General features: G+C 41.4%; 1 protein-coding gene across 1 annotated transcript; it reads left to right on the top strand.

Annotated features, from left to right (window-relative positions):
- Positions 1 to 667: 667 nt before the first annotated feature.
- Positions 668 to 12,613, top strand: LOC120817904 (uncharacterized). The gene is made up of 4 exons (XM_078089070.1): positions 668 to 11,759; positions 11,912 to 12,060; positions 12,139 to 12,244; positions 12,382 to 12,613. Exon 1 carries the CDS (start codon positions 2,435 to 2,437, stop codon positions 10,181 to 10,183), a length of 7,749 nt encoding a protein of 2,582 aa, XP_077945196.1. The 5' UTR covers positions 668 to 2,434; the 3' UTR covers positions 10,184 to 11,759; positions 11,912 to 12,060; positions 12,139 to 12,244; positions 12,382 to 12,613.
- The last annotated feature ends 2,980 nt before the right edge of the window (positions 12,614 to 15,593 follow it).

Consider the following 15,593-nt stretch of genomic DNA (forward strand, 5'->3'; position numbering starts at 1 on the left):
TCTTTCTATTGTGGATGTACTGTTTTAGCCAGAAATCAGATCTGTTCAATCAGAAAACATTAACATTTAAAAAGCTTGCATAATCTGTAACGAATAATTGATGGTGGCAGCGTTAATGTTGTGTCCTATGCTATAGAACCAGCTGCATTTCTTAAAGTCCTTGACAGGCAATAACACATATTGAAGGGATACGATTGTATGTTGTTGACAACAGTCGGTATCCCCACAGTCACACACACACTTCTATGTCCATTTTAAATTATACATTGATAATAAATAAGGAACCTGAAAGTATTTAAAATGAGCTTCAGGTTGGTTTTCTGAAGTGAATTGAAAATGTCTTTTTCTCTCTTTTCATCCCTCACCTCCTTCCTCTCCTGCAGGCTGACTCTGAAGTGTAAGTTCACACACATTGTTAATGTTAATGCTATAAGTAAATTGATATTACATTGGCTTTTAAATGTCCTCCCATCATAATAATCTGTCTTATCTGTACGTAACAATAATCACCCGGCCGTAAGAACAGTTCTGGAGTCAAATGGGATGTGATGCACTGGTTTTCTGAGAAGAATGTAAATGTAATGTATTTCTCTCCCGACTCTTCCTGTTTCCTCTCTGTCTTTAACTACAGACCATCACTGCTGGTGACTTCACAGTAAGTTCACACATGAGTGAAAACCGAATACACTTTGTTAAAACACATGGTGAAGTTGTTATGAAAAACTCCAAGCCGCACTGCCTGTGTGAGTCCGAGTCTCTTTTCGAGATTCCTGTCCAGGAATCCCCTTATTAACAAAAGGCTTTTATTCTGAAATAGTTTCAGAACAATGAAGGAAAAGGCAGTGACTCTCACGGCTCCATGAATTCAGAGTATCATCTTTTAATTGTGGATTGTTAACATCTTATGAACAAACTCCAATGCTTCTTAAACATTTTATATTTAAAATAAATAAGATGATTTATATAAACAATACTTCAGAATAAAATGAAAACTGGTAATCATGAAAGGCAAACCCTGTAAAAGGAGAGGTGGCAGCAGCGACGCTGTGAAACAACTTGGGAAAGAGACGCAAGCTGTGAGACATCTGAACCAGTCTACTCAATGATCCATTTATGGTCAACATTGTTTTTCATATAAATAAGTGAGGTATTATCGAGGTAGAATGGTTGATATTCTGGTCATTTAGATGTTCCTTAAATTGATCTTCAAACTGCTGTCTAAAGTGTCTTTGTATTGTGTCTTCCAGGTGTCCTGCTGTGCAGCATCTCTCCTCTATCACGTTGGCTCTCTATCTATCCTGTACCTTGTATCCACTCTGTCTACAAGTTGGCTCTCTATCTATCCTGTACCTTGTATCCACTCTGTCTACAAGTTGGCTCTCTATCTATCCTGTCACATCTACCGCTCTGTCTTTTGCATATGGCAACTCACACTTTGTGTCCCCCTCTATCCCACTCTCACGTTGGTAATCTTTGGCAATGGAATGGAACAAACTCTGGAAACCTTTCTCTGAACTGAACTGAATTTTGGACTAAGCTCTGTTGGCTCGACTTGGGTTACTGGTACCTAATCTATCTGACTTGAATACTCTGAGAGACTCTCTTCTCTCACCCTCACCTCTTACCTCTCCTATCTACAACTTATACACTTATCTCTAGAACACTATTGCTGTTTTTGCAACTCGGACAAAGCATTTATACTATTTCCGAGACTTTTTCCCAACACATTGGTTAAACAAAACTGAAAAGTTAATTCAGAAACTGAAAGAAACCACACATAACCTACATATTTTGTTGTAATTGATAAAAAGTACCTTTTATCATTTAGAATTGAATGGTACATTTTCAAATATATATTTCGAGTAAATCATTACATTAACATAATTCAAGAAAGTTGCTCCCTTGTTGCTTTACATAAAAACAATTGTAGTAAAAGTCTATATCATATAAAAGGAATAGTTAATTTCCTGATCGTTGTTGCTTTGGAGCTCCGCTGGTTTGTACCCAAAGCTTTGTTTTGGTAGCAGTACTCTAGAAATCTGTAATAACAATTTCCTGTATAAACGTACATTATTTCAAACATTCAGTGTATTTGTGTGTTTAGTTGTTTCACTTTGTTCATACTGAAATAAAACAAAGCCATCTATAAGGAGGAAGTGGATTCATTGGGAGTTGCTGCCTTCTGTCTGCAGGCCCGACGTTCAGAAGCTTTCATCCATCATCACGTTGCCACGACAACGCTTCCTGATTTAATATAAACCCAAGTATTATAAGTTGTTCTCTTGGTGTTCTTGATCAGTAAAAGCAGACAAAGGTTTAATCTATTTTCACATTCTGCTTTGTTAAGTTACTTTTACCATTAATATTGTGTTTAGTACCTTGGTTGTGTACAATACAAGTAAAACAATAACATTTGTGGTTTTGAAACACAACAATGCCCAGAAAGAGTAAGAGGTCACAAGCTCAGAGGCTGCGCTTTCAGCGGACCAAAGAGAATCCCTGTGCAACAACGACTGAAGGAGCAGAATGTGTTGGTCCTGAGAGCAGTGAAGAGGTAAAGATGTCTGCAGAGTCTCATGCTGGAAGTGTGAAACAGGGAGTTCCAAGTGAGTCACAGGTATCATATGCAGACGCAGTAAAGAGTGGACGTCACAGTGAGGATCCACATACAGCAGGACCTTCTAATGTCAGGCAGGTAAACCTTAGAGGTCAAGGTGATGAGTCATGTGTACCACAGGTATCGGATACTGTAAAGAGAGGACAACCCAGTAAAGAACCATGTGCAGCAGGACCTTCTAATGCAGACCGTGTAGACCCTGGAGATCAGCCTTCTGAACAACATGTCCGTGCATCCCACAGCCAGGCTTCTATCAGATACGGCAGATCCAGAAATCGGCAGTGCACCTGTAACTCACTGACCTTTCTTGCATTCCTCCATGAGAATGAAAGCATCACCAGAGCAGACCTGGACCATGTTTTGGATAAAGGTAACACGATGTATAGAGAGACCAGGAAACAAGTCACTAATCACATCTATCTGACCACCGACGAGCTCACTGATGAAGTTCCTGCACGCAGCGCTACACACCATGCAGACATGACTCAGCTTTCAAGGTACGGCACATTAGGAGAACCTTTACCTGGAGCTGTGGACAGCTTTCTGGACCTGGAGTCAGGACTCAGCTGCTTGTTGTCAGATGTGAAGTACGCTCTGCTGTTGATGAGACTCTTGTGTATTGCAGTGTTCAGAACCAAGTCGGGCAGGTACGGTTTCTTCGACCCACACTCCAGAACAGCCAGAGGTTTGCCCCTACCAGCCGGTTCACGCACACCAGGTACTGCTGTCATGGTGACATTCTCACGTCTCAGTGACATGATTGACAGGCTCAAGAAGTCCCACAGAATGATGGACACACAGTCCTCCTGTAACTATGAGTTGAAACCTGTGGAGTTTTACAATGTGAACACAGTCAACCTGAACGATGGTCTCCCAAACACAGACTGCAGACCTACAGCTGTCCCTGTGGATGAATCAAACTCACCTACAGCCACTGATCAGACCAGTTCACCTGAAATGACTCACACTCCAGCTGTAAAACAACCAGAGGTCCTCATCACAACATCATCACATGATGCTCCTCACAATGAATCAGAATCAACTGCTCAAGTGATAAACCCTGTTCTCAGTGATCCATCTGACGACATATTGACAGCAGAGTCCAGTGACATCATCTTCACATCATCGGTAAGACAACAAGAGGTCATAAACTCCAATGAACCAGAACTGTCAAGTCAATCCACTTTCCTTCCATCACATGATGCTTCTCTCAATGAACCAAGTATGTCTTCCTCAGTAGAAAATACTGTTGCCAGTGATCTATCTGATGTTCTATTACAGGGAATCCCATGCAAACTGACAAAGTGTGATAAAAACAAAAGGAGAAAAATAAAGAGAAGACTGATGGTCTCAGAAAAAAATCAACAAAGGCAAGAGATTAAAAAAAGCAAAGAAAGGGAAAAATATGCCTCAAATAAAGCGTATAAAGCACAAAAAAAATCTCATGCAAGAATGCAATATCAGAACAACCCTGAATTTAGACAAAAGAAAATAAATAATACAAAAGACAATGTTGATTTTCAACAAAAACGGAAAGAGTACATTACCTCCCAGTACAGAGAAAATGCTGAATTTAGAGAGAAACAAAAACAAATCTTGGTCTCTCGTTACAGAAACAATGCTGAATTTAGGGAGAAACAAAAACAAATCTTGGTCTCTCGTTACAGAAATAATCCTGATTTTAGAGAGAAACAAAAAGAAATCTTGGTCTCTCGTTACAGAAATAATCCAGAATTTAGAGAGAAACAAAAACAAATCTTGGTCTCTCGTTACAGAAATAATCCTGATTTTAGAGAGAAACAAAAAGAAATCTTGGTCTCTCGCTACAGAAATAATCCTGATTTTAGAGAGAAACAAAAAGAAATCTTGGTCTCTCGTTACAGAAATAATCCAGAATTTAGAGAGAAACAAAAACAGCACTTTACGGACCGCTACCGAGACAATGCTGAGTTTAGAAAGGAAAAAAAAATGTATTTCACTGCTTTTTATAAAAACAGCATTGATTTTAGAGAAAGGAAGAGATCTCACATTATTCAGCGATACGCTCATGACCAGGCATTCAAGCTCAGACACAAACAACTAATGAAACAACGAATGAAAGACAGATACAAAAACAATCCTACATATCGGAGTATGCGGAACATAAGATGTGCCATGAAAATAAAAAGGAAGTACAGAGGGATAAATAACCCAACAGAAGAAAGTGACAACAGTTTGATCAAAGAGGCCATATCTGTTTTCAGGTCACAAATAAAGTCCGGTCCCACTTATGTTTGCACCGTCTGTCACAAAGCATCATTTCCAAACCAAGTGAAACCCTGTAAAAGGTTAAACTATGTACGAAATCCAGACGTGGTTGCAGCATGCCTGACAGGAAAGTACGTCCATGTGTGTGATGACCAGTGCAGAGATGAACAACAGTGCAATGTGCCTGATGAGAGAAAGGAAGAGTGGATCTGTCACACCTGCCACAATCATCTTAAAGATGGAGTCATGCCGACACTCGCTGTAGCCAACAACTTGGAGCTCGCTGACATTCCACCTGAACTGTGTGACCTCAACATATTGGAGCGACATCTCATAGCCAAGTGCATAGCGTTTGCAAAGATTATTCCTCTTCCCAAAGGACGACAGAGAGCGATACATGGCAACGTGGTTTGCGTCCCGTCTGAGGTGCAGGAAACAGTGGAAGCGTTACCCAGACTGAGAAGTGAGTCTCAAGTGATGAGAGTAAAGCTGAAGAGACGATTGTGTTACAGAGGACATCAGCTGTTCCAGACTGTCACCTGGTCTAAACTAGTGCAGGCGCTGCATAAACTCAAACGCATTCATCCACAATATCAGGACATCACTATCAGAGATGAGGCCGAGCTTTGTGACCCAACACTTCCTGATGAAGATGAGGATGATGATGAGGATGCCACTATGGATGACAACGACTATGATGATGCTGATTTAAAGGAAATCGACATGTGTGAGAAAAGTGCACTGTGTGAGACAGAAACTGAGCTTGATGGAGAGCAGGATGTTGACATGTTGTCTTGTGATGGTGAACAACCAGAGCAGCAGAGAGATGATGAAGAACAGGAAGGTGACATGCCTAACGGTGGTTTTGCTCTAGAATCATGTCTTCAGCCGTGTGATGTTTCAGAGGAGATCTTATGTTTCAGTGAAGGAATCTACTCGGTTGCCCCTGCAGAAAGTAACAGTCCAGTTGGTTTCTTCAAAACTCCTAAACTTGAGGCGATGGCTTTCCCTGTGCAGTTCCCTACAGGCCAAAACACACTGGATGAAGGGAGACGTATGAAAGTAACACCCAGCAGTTATTTCAAAGCGAGGCTCTTCTGTGTTGATGATCGTTTCGCCAGAGATACAAACTACTTGTTCTTTGCTCAGTTTGTGACTGAAATACACCTGGCCACATCCAGCATGACGATACAGTTGAGGAAAGGAAAGCCAATGACTCGAGATGGACGAAAAATAACGTCTGGTATGCTGCAAAACAAACGAGAGGTAGAGAAACTGGTGAGGAACAAAGATGCAGTCAGATTCATGCAGCCGCTGAGAGGAACACCAGCCTATTGGGAGAAAACCACACGAGACCTTTTTGCCATGATCAGACAGTTGGGAACTCCCACATTCTTTTGTACATTTTCTGCAGCTGAGATGCGTTGGCCTGAAGTGATTGAGGCAATAAAAAGACAGCAAGGTGAGGAGGTGAACTTTGAAGGGCTCGACTGGTCAGCAAAGTGTGACATTCTGAGAAGCAACCCTGTAACAACAATGCGCATGTTTGATAAGCGTGTTGAGGCCTTATTCAGAGATGTGCTCTTATCTCCTGCACAGCCTCTTGGCAAAGTCGTTGACTACTTTTACCGAGTTGAGTTTCAGCACAGAGGAAGTCCACACATTCACTGTCTCATATGGGTAGATGGTGCACCTGTGTTTGAGGAGGATGATGATCACACTGTGTCAGCTTTTGTGTCTAAATACATCACAGCTCAGCTACCTGACCAACTCACACAACCTGAACTGTACAAGAAGGTCACAGAGGTGCAAATACACAGCAAAAAACACTCACGGACATGTTTCAGAAGCCCCAGCTCTGGTTGCAGATTTGGTTTTCCTAAACCACCTTCCAGAAAGACAATGATATCGAGACCTGGTGAGGGCGTTGCTCCACTGCAACTGCAAATAGCAAAGTCCAAGCTCCAACCACTGAACCTGTTGCTGAATGAACCTGAAACTGCCTCACTCAGTTTGCAGCAGCTCCTCGTTAAATGCAACTTAACACTCCAAGAGTATGAAGGATGCCTCAATGTCATCAACAAATCCAGTGCAGTGATCCTGAAACGTGAGCCAAAGGACTGCTGGGTAAATGGATATAATGCACATCTACTGGAAGCCTGGGATGCCAATATTGATGTCAGTTATATTCTCAATGCATATTCGTGCATCATGTATCTCACCAGCTACATCACCAAAAAGGAATCTGGACTTTCTGAGTACCTTAAAACAGTCATTGAAAACTCCACCAGAGACCACGTCAATGAATGTGATGAAATGAGGGAAATCATGCAGGCGTACTCTAAAAAGAGAGAGGTCAGTGCTCAGGAGTGTGTGACTCGTGCATGTGGAATTAACATGAAGAAGTGTTCACGTGGTGTCATATTCGTACCGACAGATGACAACGCACTGAAAATGAGTCGCCCCATGTCTTACCTGGAGAACACAACATTAGAAAGTGTAAATGTGTGGATGACGTCTTTGACTGACAAATACAAATCCAGACCAGAAACACCAGAGTTTGAGCAGATGTGTTTGTCAGATTTCGCAGCAACTTGCAGAATTGTCTACGGCCAGCAGAAAAAAGGTAAAGATGTGTTGCCTCTCCTCAATGACATGGGATTTGTGCAAAAGCGTAAAAACGATAAGCCCGCTATCATCAGATTTTACCGCTGCTCACAGGAAAAATATCCAGAGAAGTTCTATGGCACATTACTGAAACTGTACATTCCTCACCGATCAGACCTGGAACTGAAAAGACGGCATTTCCCCACGTACGAGTCCTTCTACAAGAGTGGTTGTGTCCAACTACCAGGTTCTGACCATCCTGAGTATGTCCGTCACATTGTGAAACGAAACAAAGACAAATATGAGAAAAACAGCGAGGACATTGAGAATGCAGTGGAAGAATTTGAACAGAACAGAGGAGTGATTGATGAATGGTGCAATCTGGCTCCAGAATCTGAAGTGGAAAGGTTGGAATGTATAGAAGAACTCGAGGCAAGAGAGCCAGATCATGAAAATGTTCAAGAAAATGTTCCAGAATACACTAATCAAGGTAATGCTGCAACAGAAGCCAGAGCCATCAGAGAGCCTCCGGCCTTTGACCCCACACTGCTACGACAAATGTATCAGAACCTGAACCAGAAACAAGCATGTGTGTTCTATGCAGTTAGAGACTGGTGCGTAAAGCGTGTTTGTGGCCTAAATCCTGAGCAGTTTTTCTTTTATGTCAATGGTGGTGCTGGAACAGGAAAGTCACATCTCATTAAATGCATCTACTCAGAAGCATCTAAGATACTGTGCAAACTGCCCAGCCATTCTGAGGAGGTCGACATATCAAACCCCACGGTCCTGTTGACAGCTTTCACTGGAACTGCAGCCTTCAATATATCAGGATCAACACTGCACTCTCTGCTCAAGCTTCCACGAAGTCTGAAACCTCCATTTCAAGGACTTGGTAACCAACTGGATGAAGTCCGATCAGAACTTTTAAATGCTGAAATCCTCATCATTGATGAAGTGTCTATGGTGTCAAAGCCCCTGTTTGCTTATGTGGATGCAAGACTGAAACAGATCAAAGGTAGTCCCAAACCCTTTGGAGGAATGTCAGTAATAGCTGTGGGAGACTTTTATCAGCTACCACCAGTGCGACAGTCCAAGACCCTCTGTGTGTGCGAGCCATGTGAGATTGACCTATGGCAGGAACAGTTTCAGACAATCACCCTGACTGAGATTATGCGGCAGAAGGATGATGTTGCCTTTGCAGAGATGTTGAACCGGATCCGTGTGAAAGGAAAGTCAGATGAGTTGTCTCAAGCAGACAGAGCCTTGTTGTCACAGACCATCACTGAACCATCACTTTGTCCACCTGATGTCCTGCACATCTTTGCAACTAACAAACAGGTTGATTCACACAACTCAGTGACATTAGCTCTGCTCCATTCTAATATCACCAACATCGATGCAGATGACTACAAGAAGGACCCACGAACTGGAAGAATGGCTCGACAAGCCCAACCATACAAAGGAAACAGAAATGAGTTACCAGACACACTAAACGTAGCTGAAGGTGCTCGAGTCATGCTCACCAGAAACATAGACGTGTCTCAGGGATTGGTGAATGGATCGTTTGCTACACTAGTCAGGGTAATAACCGCAGAACAGAGTGGTGTTGCACATGTCACTATGCTCGGGCTCAAGATGGATGATCAAACTGCTGGAAGGAATTACCGTAATAGAGCACCAGGCGGCCCTGATGATGTGGTGTACATAGAGAGAGCAGAGGACAATCTGAAACAGAAAGGAGTTGTACGCAGACAGTTTCCTGTTAGACTTGCCTTTGCCTGCACGATACACAAGGTTCAGGGTATGACGAGGACATCAGCTGTAGTGTCACTGAAACACATTTTTGAACCTGGCATGGCTTACGTAGCGATCAGTAGAGTGACCTCTCTCAGTGGACTGCACATGCTGGATCTGGATGAGAGTAAAATCTATGCCAACCCAGAAATCACTGGAGCCCTCGAGACCATGAGACAAGTCAACTTGGACGACGTGATGCCTCTTCTTCGTATCAAAGAGACCTCGAGCAGACACGACACTCTGACCATTGTTCACCATAACACTGAAGGTTTGCCATCGCACATCATTGACATCAGGAGCCATCATGAACTGTGTCTTGCAGATGTTTTGTGTCTCACAGAAACTCACCTTCAAGGCTCCTTTGTTGCACAGAGTCTCCATTTAGAGGGCTACAACATGTTCAAACGCAACAGACACCTGTCCTACACAAATGTTCCACAAATAGCCAACAGAGGTGGTGGTGGAGTTGCTGTTTATGTGAAAAGCCACATTCAGGTGCGTGAGAAACAGTACGTACATAATGTGACCGATCTTGAGTTTGTGGCTCTGAAGGTAGAAGCCCCAGTGAGAGCCCTGATTGCAGCTGTGTACAGACCTCCAGACTACAGTGTGAGATCATTCCTGTCCAACCTGGGGAGCTTGCTGGACTCATTGGAGATCATGGACTGTCAGCCCATCATTGTCTGTGGTGATTTCAACGAGAATCTCTTCTCCAACACTGGTAAGCCAATCCTTGAGCTCTTCCAGTCCAGAGGATTTGCACAAGTCATCACTAATGCAACCACTGACAAGAACACACTGCTGGACCTCATTTTCATCTCTCAACCACAACGCTGTCTCCACTCTGGTGTGATGAGAACTTATTACAGTTATCACAACCCTGTTTACTGTGTCATGTCATCTAACAGTCCATAAAGGTATCAGGTGAGTTTTAAAGAAAAATGCAATGTACTTGTATATACATTGATTTAATGCATGATTATACAGAGGAGGGGGATCCGCCATACAGCCGTTTCCATATTTCCACCACAGCAGGGCCTCCACTCTGGTACAGTAAAAAACATGTCACTTGTCACAATCATGTTTTCTGTCTACATTCCTCCAACAGGTCTTAAAATTGTCAGCTAAGACCAAAATCTACTGAGAATCATATATTTTTTTTAAACAATACCACATTGTTATTAGTCTGGGATTATGTAATCTTCAATGTAAAGAAAACTGAATCATCTGGTCAAACTAGTTGTTGCACTGTAATAAGATTGTAGAATGGGCTAATTTTAAGTGTTCACAATATTGGATAATATTATGGGTCATATAATTTTCCAGGTAACCATGTTAATTTTAGCAATATTTCTAACACATTCTGGCCTGTGCATTTATCAGGGTGGGTTTGGGTCAGGGTTGATAAATGCACAGGCCAAAACTCTTTCAGCAGCTGTGTACAATGTAAAATTCATTGTACACAGCTGCTGACATTTAGTTTAGCAGACGCACATCAGAAAGTATGTGTTCTAGATGTAACACTTACTTTCTGATGCACCTACCAGCTGAAACCCCACACTTCCATCCCCATTAATTTTATTTTAATTACCCTGTGTTTTCTGTAGTGTTACGTTTCCTTTGTATTGAAAACAGTCACAATTGTCATGTTTCCTATGTAGTGTTAAGTTTCCTTTGTATTGAAAGCAGACACAATTGTCATGTTTCCTATGTAGTGTTAAGTTTCCTTTGTTTTGAAAGCAGACACAGTTGTCATGTTTCCTGTGTAGTGTTAAGTTTCCTTTGTATTGAAAGCAGACACAATTGTCATGTTTCCTATGTAGTGTTAAGTTTCCTTTGTTTTGAAAGCAGACACAATTGTCATGTTTCCTGTGTAGTGTTAAGTTTCCTTTGTTTTGAAAGCAGACACAATTGTCATGTTTCCTGTGTAGTGTTAAGTTTCCTTTGTAATGGACAGAAGACACAGTCCTCCTGTGTCCTCTATAGTGTTACGTTTCCTTTCCGATGGACAAGAGACAAAGTTCTCATGTGTCTTTGTAGTGTTAAGTTTCCTTTCTGATGGACAGGAGACACAGTCCTCCCTTGTCCTCTGTAAAGACACCTTCCAGTCTTGGCCTCACCTCCTTCTGCACTGTGAGGATCAGCTCACAGCATCTAAGACATGCCAAAGACTGCAGCACCAACTGAACTGTCAATCAACCGAGGACCCATCACAGTTAGACCTCATAGGGACACATTTGACTTCCTGCCTGTCCCCGTCATTCTTCAAAGCAAAGGACGAGAAAACACCTGCCTGTCTTTGCCTCACTTCCTGTCTGGCTCTGAGATTCTGGATCAGCTCATACCGACCAGGACATCCTGCCACCACTGCAGCAGCAGAGCAGATGTTGAAGCACCGTCTTAACTGTTCATCATCAGTGGACACATGCTGGACCACAGAGAGACGTGTTCTCCCTGCCAGTGTTGAGGTTTCTTCACAACAGATAATATGGTATTGTTTTCTTATTTCATATGTGATTTCTAATGTTTTGTTTTAATTTTGTTATCATTCACGTATTCATTTTGTATGAAAGCAATATTATTAATAACACTAATTGTTCATCCAATATAACGTTCTAATGTTATATCCACTTCTTCCTTCAGGTCTTCCTCCTCTGTGATTCCTCCACTTCACAGTGAAGACACTCAGGACTGCAGAGAGAGCTGAACACATAAAAGAAGCTGAACATGCAGCGTATTCAGTTTCACTGTACTACATGTTGATCTGCTCTGCACTGCTCTCAGAGTTCAAGGTATTTCATTACTGTGAATTATAAACCTTTTTAGAAAGTTGAGTTTCTAACAATAACTTCCTGTTTTATTTTTGTCAGGATCAGGTGTGTGACTGCAAGGAAGAGTCATCAGTCAGTCATCACTGTCCCAGTGACAGCCCCACCTTTATGCAGCTTCAAGCTCCTCCCTAAACCAGCTGTAAAGGTAACAACTGGGATTAGATCTTTTTAAAAATATATCTCTGACCACAACAAAACAATCCCCTGGTGGTCTTTCTACTTGCATGTGCTGTTTACATTTTTAACAACATGAATACATTTTCTCCTGTTTCTGTCTTTAAGGCCTCTCCTCCTCCATGTAGCTATAGTAACACTATCCTGACGTGATGACTGCAGCAGTGGATCTACAGCCGCTGCACAGGTCAAAGGTCATAATGTTACAGGTCTTCAAAGCATACACTACTAACTCATGAACAGTATTACTACAGGACACCTGTCTATTTTGTTTGTTTCATCTCTACCGTATTTGATCTAACAATATACGTTTTCCTTATGTTTCATCGCATTTTTTTTTTTGTTGATTGTATTTATTTATTTATTTTTTATTTGTCATCCGTCCCTTTTCAGTCAGATTTATGAGAAAATTAAGGATGAAAATGTTTGTTTGATTGCCTCGTGCATATGAACAAATTAACCTTGAAGAAATGACATATTTGTATCACAATGAGTCATTAGTATGGGGTTTCAGCTGGTAGGTATATTCAAGGTTTTTCACATGTGTACACCGATCCTTAGGATAACCTAAACTCTACTGAGGCTGCCCAGTGTTAAATTGTAAGACTGTGAAATCCATCAAGTGTGTCATCTTCAGATGGCTAAAACATGACTTGGCGCAAAGAGCCTTGTCAAAAGATTTAATAGGAAAACAAATCCTACAAAGCTTGGGTCCTAACCTTGAGTCAACAAGTGACTCTAACCTCTAATGTTCCATCAAAGTAAGGAGAACCCAGTGTGTCTGTGAGCCTCAGTAAACTGAGCTTAACGCTGGGATAGTCTAAACGACAATGTTGACAAGACTTATCTGTCCAGGGCTCCTGGACCTTGAAGTCTTGAACTGAGTATTAACCTAAGTCTGGAAACGATGTGAAAAACCTTTGATTGTAGGAAATGAACCATATTGTTAACTATTGAAACTATAGTACATTTATTCATGAATAACACAGGGACCAATGTTCACAAAACTGTGTTGATACATTTCTCACTCTAAGATTTTATCTTTCACGAAATACTCAAAATAATTATGACCAATACAACAGTACTTGTGCACTGTACTCATCTATATTATTTTATTATATTTCGATAGAAGATAATGAGTCAAAAAAGGATGTAAAGACGGGATCTTCTTTTGTGTTGTATTTCAACTCTTAGCTTTGTTAAATGCTGCACTTCATCTTCCACACTGCCAATTTTGAAATTAAAATATTATGTTTTCCTGCTGTGCTGGTCTTCACTTTTTGGCATTAACACTTATTCAGCAAAGCCATTGGAAATTTCAATATTTTCAGAAATTGAACTTAATTTCATCTTTGAGCTTGCTGGTACATTGTCATTTCTATATCATGAGCATTTTTTAAATTCATTTCAGTTTTTCGGCTTGTTGGTACATTTTCGGATTTCTATATTTTCAGCCGTTTTTGAAATTCATTTTAGCTATTTTTTGCAAGATTTCACATTTATTTCAGCTGTTTTCATTTCTGCTTTTTCAGCAAATCTATTGAAATTCCTTTCAGCTTCTCCCATTTCTGTATTTTCAGAAACTTCAAATTAATTTCAGCTTTTCAAATATCTTTCATTTCAGCAAATTTATTCAAATTCCCTTCAACTTTCTGTATTTTCAGCTATTTTTAAATATTCAGTGCAGCTTTCAGCTTTTTGCATTCCAACGCATTTTCAGCAGGAAATGCCTTTTCTAGTTATTATTGTTGGAATGCATTAACGATGCATTCCAAGTATTGTTCTTCGAATCTTTATTGTTGGAATGCATTAACGATGCATTCCAAGTATTGTTCTTCGAATCTTTATTTCAACTTCTTCTATTTCTTCCGCGGCACCTTTCAACTCCTTCACACTTTCAGCTATTAAAACCGTTCAAATATTAAAATGTTCAGCTCCTTTCTGGCTTGAGGGCTATGACTTTTCAGCTTTCTACCTCTTATGCTTGAATTTATATAAATCAATAATCATTAATATTTTAACATGGTTTTCAAATGGAGTTTGTATTCAAATCCTCCTAAACTTCTTCAACTTTCAGATTTTTCAGCTTCGCAAATCTTTCAGCTACAGACACCATTTAAACTTTCAAATGTTGACACAAGTCTTAACTATTTTATGAAAAAAACTGCTTCTTGATATCTATTGTACTTTTTTCATAATCACTGATTATGTTTCACTAGTTCTTCGCTCCGTTTCTGACTTTTACATGAGTGTGTATTGCGTCTGCTAGAGTGGAGAGCTCCAGGGCTAGAGTGTGGGGCATCGCAGGAATCTGGTTAAAAAAAGATGGAACTTCTGTCCTTGCAGCCAAAGTATACACTCTAGAGGCTTCATTTCTTCAGATTAATGAGGGTATGGTTGTGCTGATTGGATTAATGCGTTCATGGAATCCCAGAGTTTTTTAGTTTTGGCGCAAGGAGTGTTTGAGTGACACAACCTCTGCCAAAAGCCCCATAGGCTCCAATACAAATCTGCCGACATATTTCTCACAAAAATCCACAAGGTACACGTTTTGTCAACGGCCATAGGAGCCGTATTTATTACCGGACAGACATAAAAACACATTCACGCGTTCGGTAGAGTCTTGGGTCTCATACAAACGTAGTATTTTTTAGATAGCTGTTATAGTTTTGCGCTGGTTCCCATTTGTTTGAGGTGTGGATTCTGTGTAACTTGCAGCCATGTCTCTGCATTTTGCAGCCGCACAGGTGCGGCGTTGTCGTGGTTACGAGCACTCACACGCTGCAGGATCTGTCTGTGGCTCACAGCTGCTCCTATGACGTGATTAGTGGAGTCACATGACGCAGCTATGCTTTCTGTCAACAGACCAATATGATAAAGACACTCGCCCCCCTCCCCCCTCCACCCTGACCTCTTCTCACTGTTAATCACTCTCAGTCAGTCAGTCTGTCTAATTCTCCTCCCCTCTCCCTCTCTATCTCTTCCTCACCACCATTCCCTTCCTCACCCTCTCACCCTCCCTCCCTCTATCTACACCCCCCCACCCCACCCAATCCAATAGGTGCGCCGTTGCCGTGGTTACTCGTAAACACGCTGCAGTATCTCTGTCTGTGACTCACAGCTGCTCCTATGACGTGATTAGTGGAGTCACATGACGCAGCTATGCTTTCTGTCAACAGACCAATATGATAAAGACACTCGCCCCCCCTCCCCCCTCCACCCTGACCTCTTCTCACTGTTAATCACTCAGTCAGCCAGTCTGTCTGTCTATTTCTCCTCTCTCTCTCTCTCCATCTATCTCTTCCTCACCACCCCTCCCT

The sequence above is a fragment of the Gasterosteus aculeatus genome, chromosome 15 (assembly GCF_964276395.1).
Source record: "Gasterosteus aculeatus chromosome 15, fGasAcu3.hap1.1, whole genome shotgun sequence".
NCBI lineage: Eukaryota > Metazoa > Chordata > Actinopteri > Perciformes > Gasterosteidae > Gasterosteus > Gasterosteus aculeatus.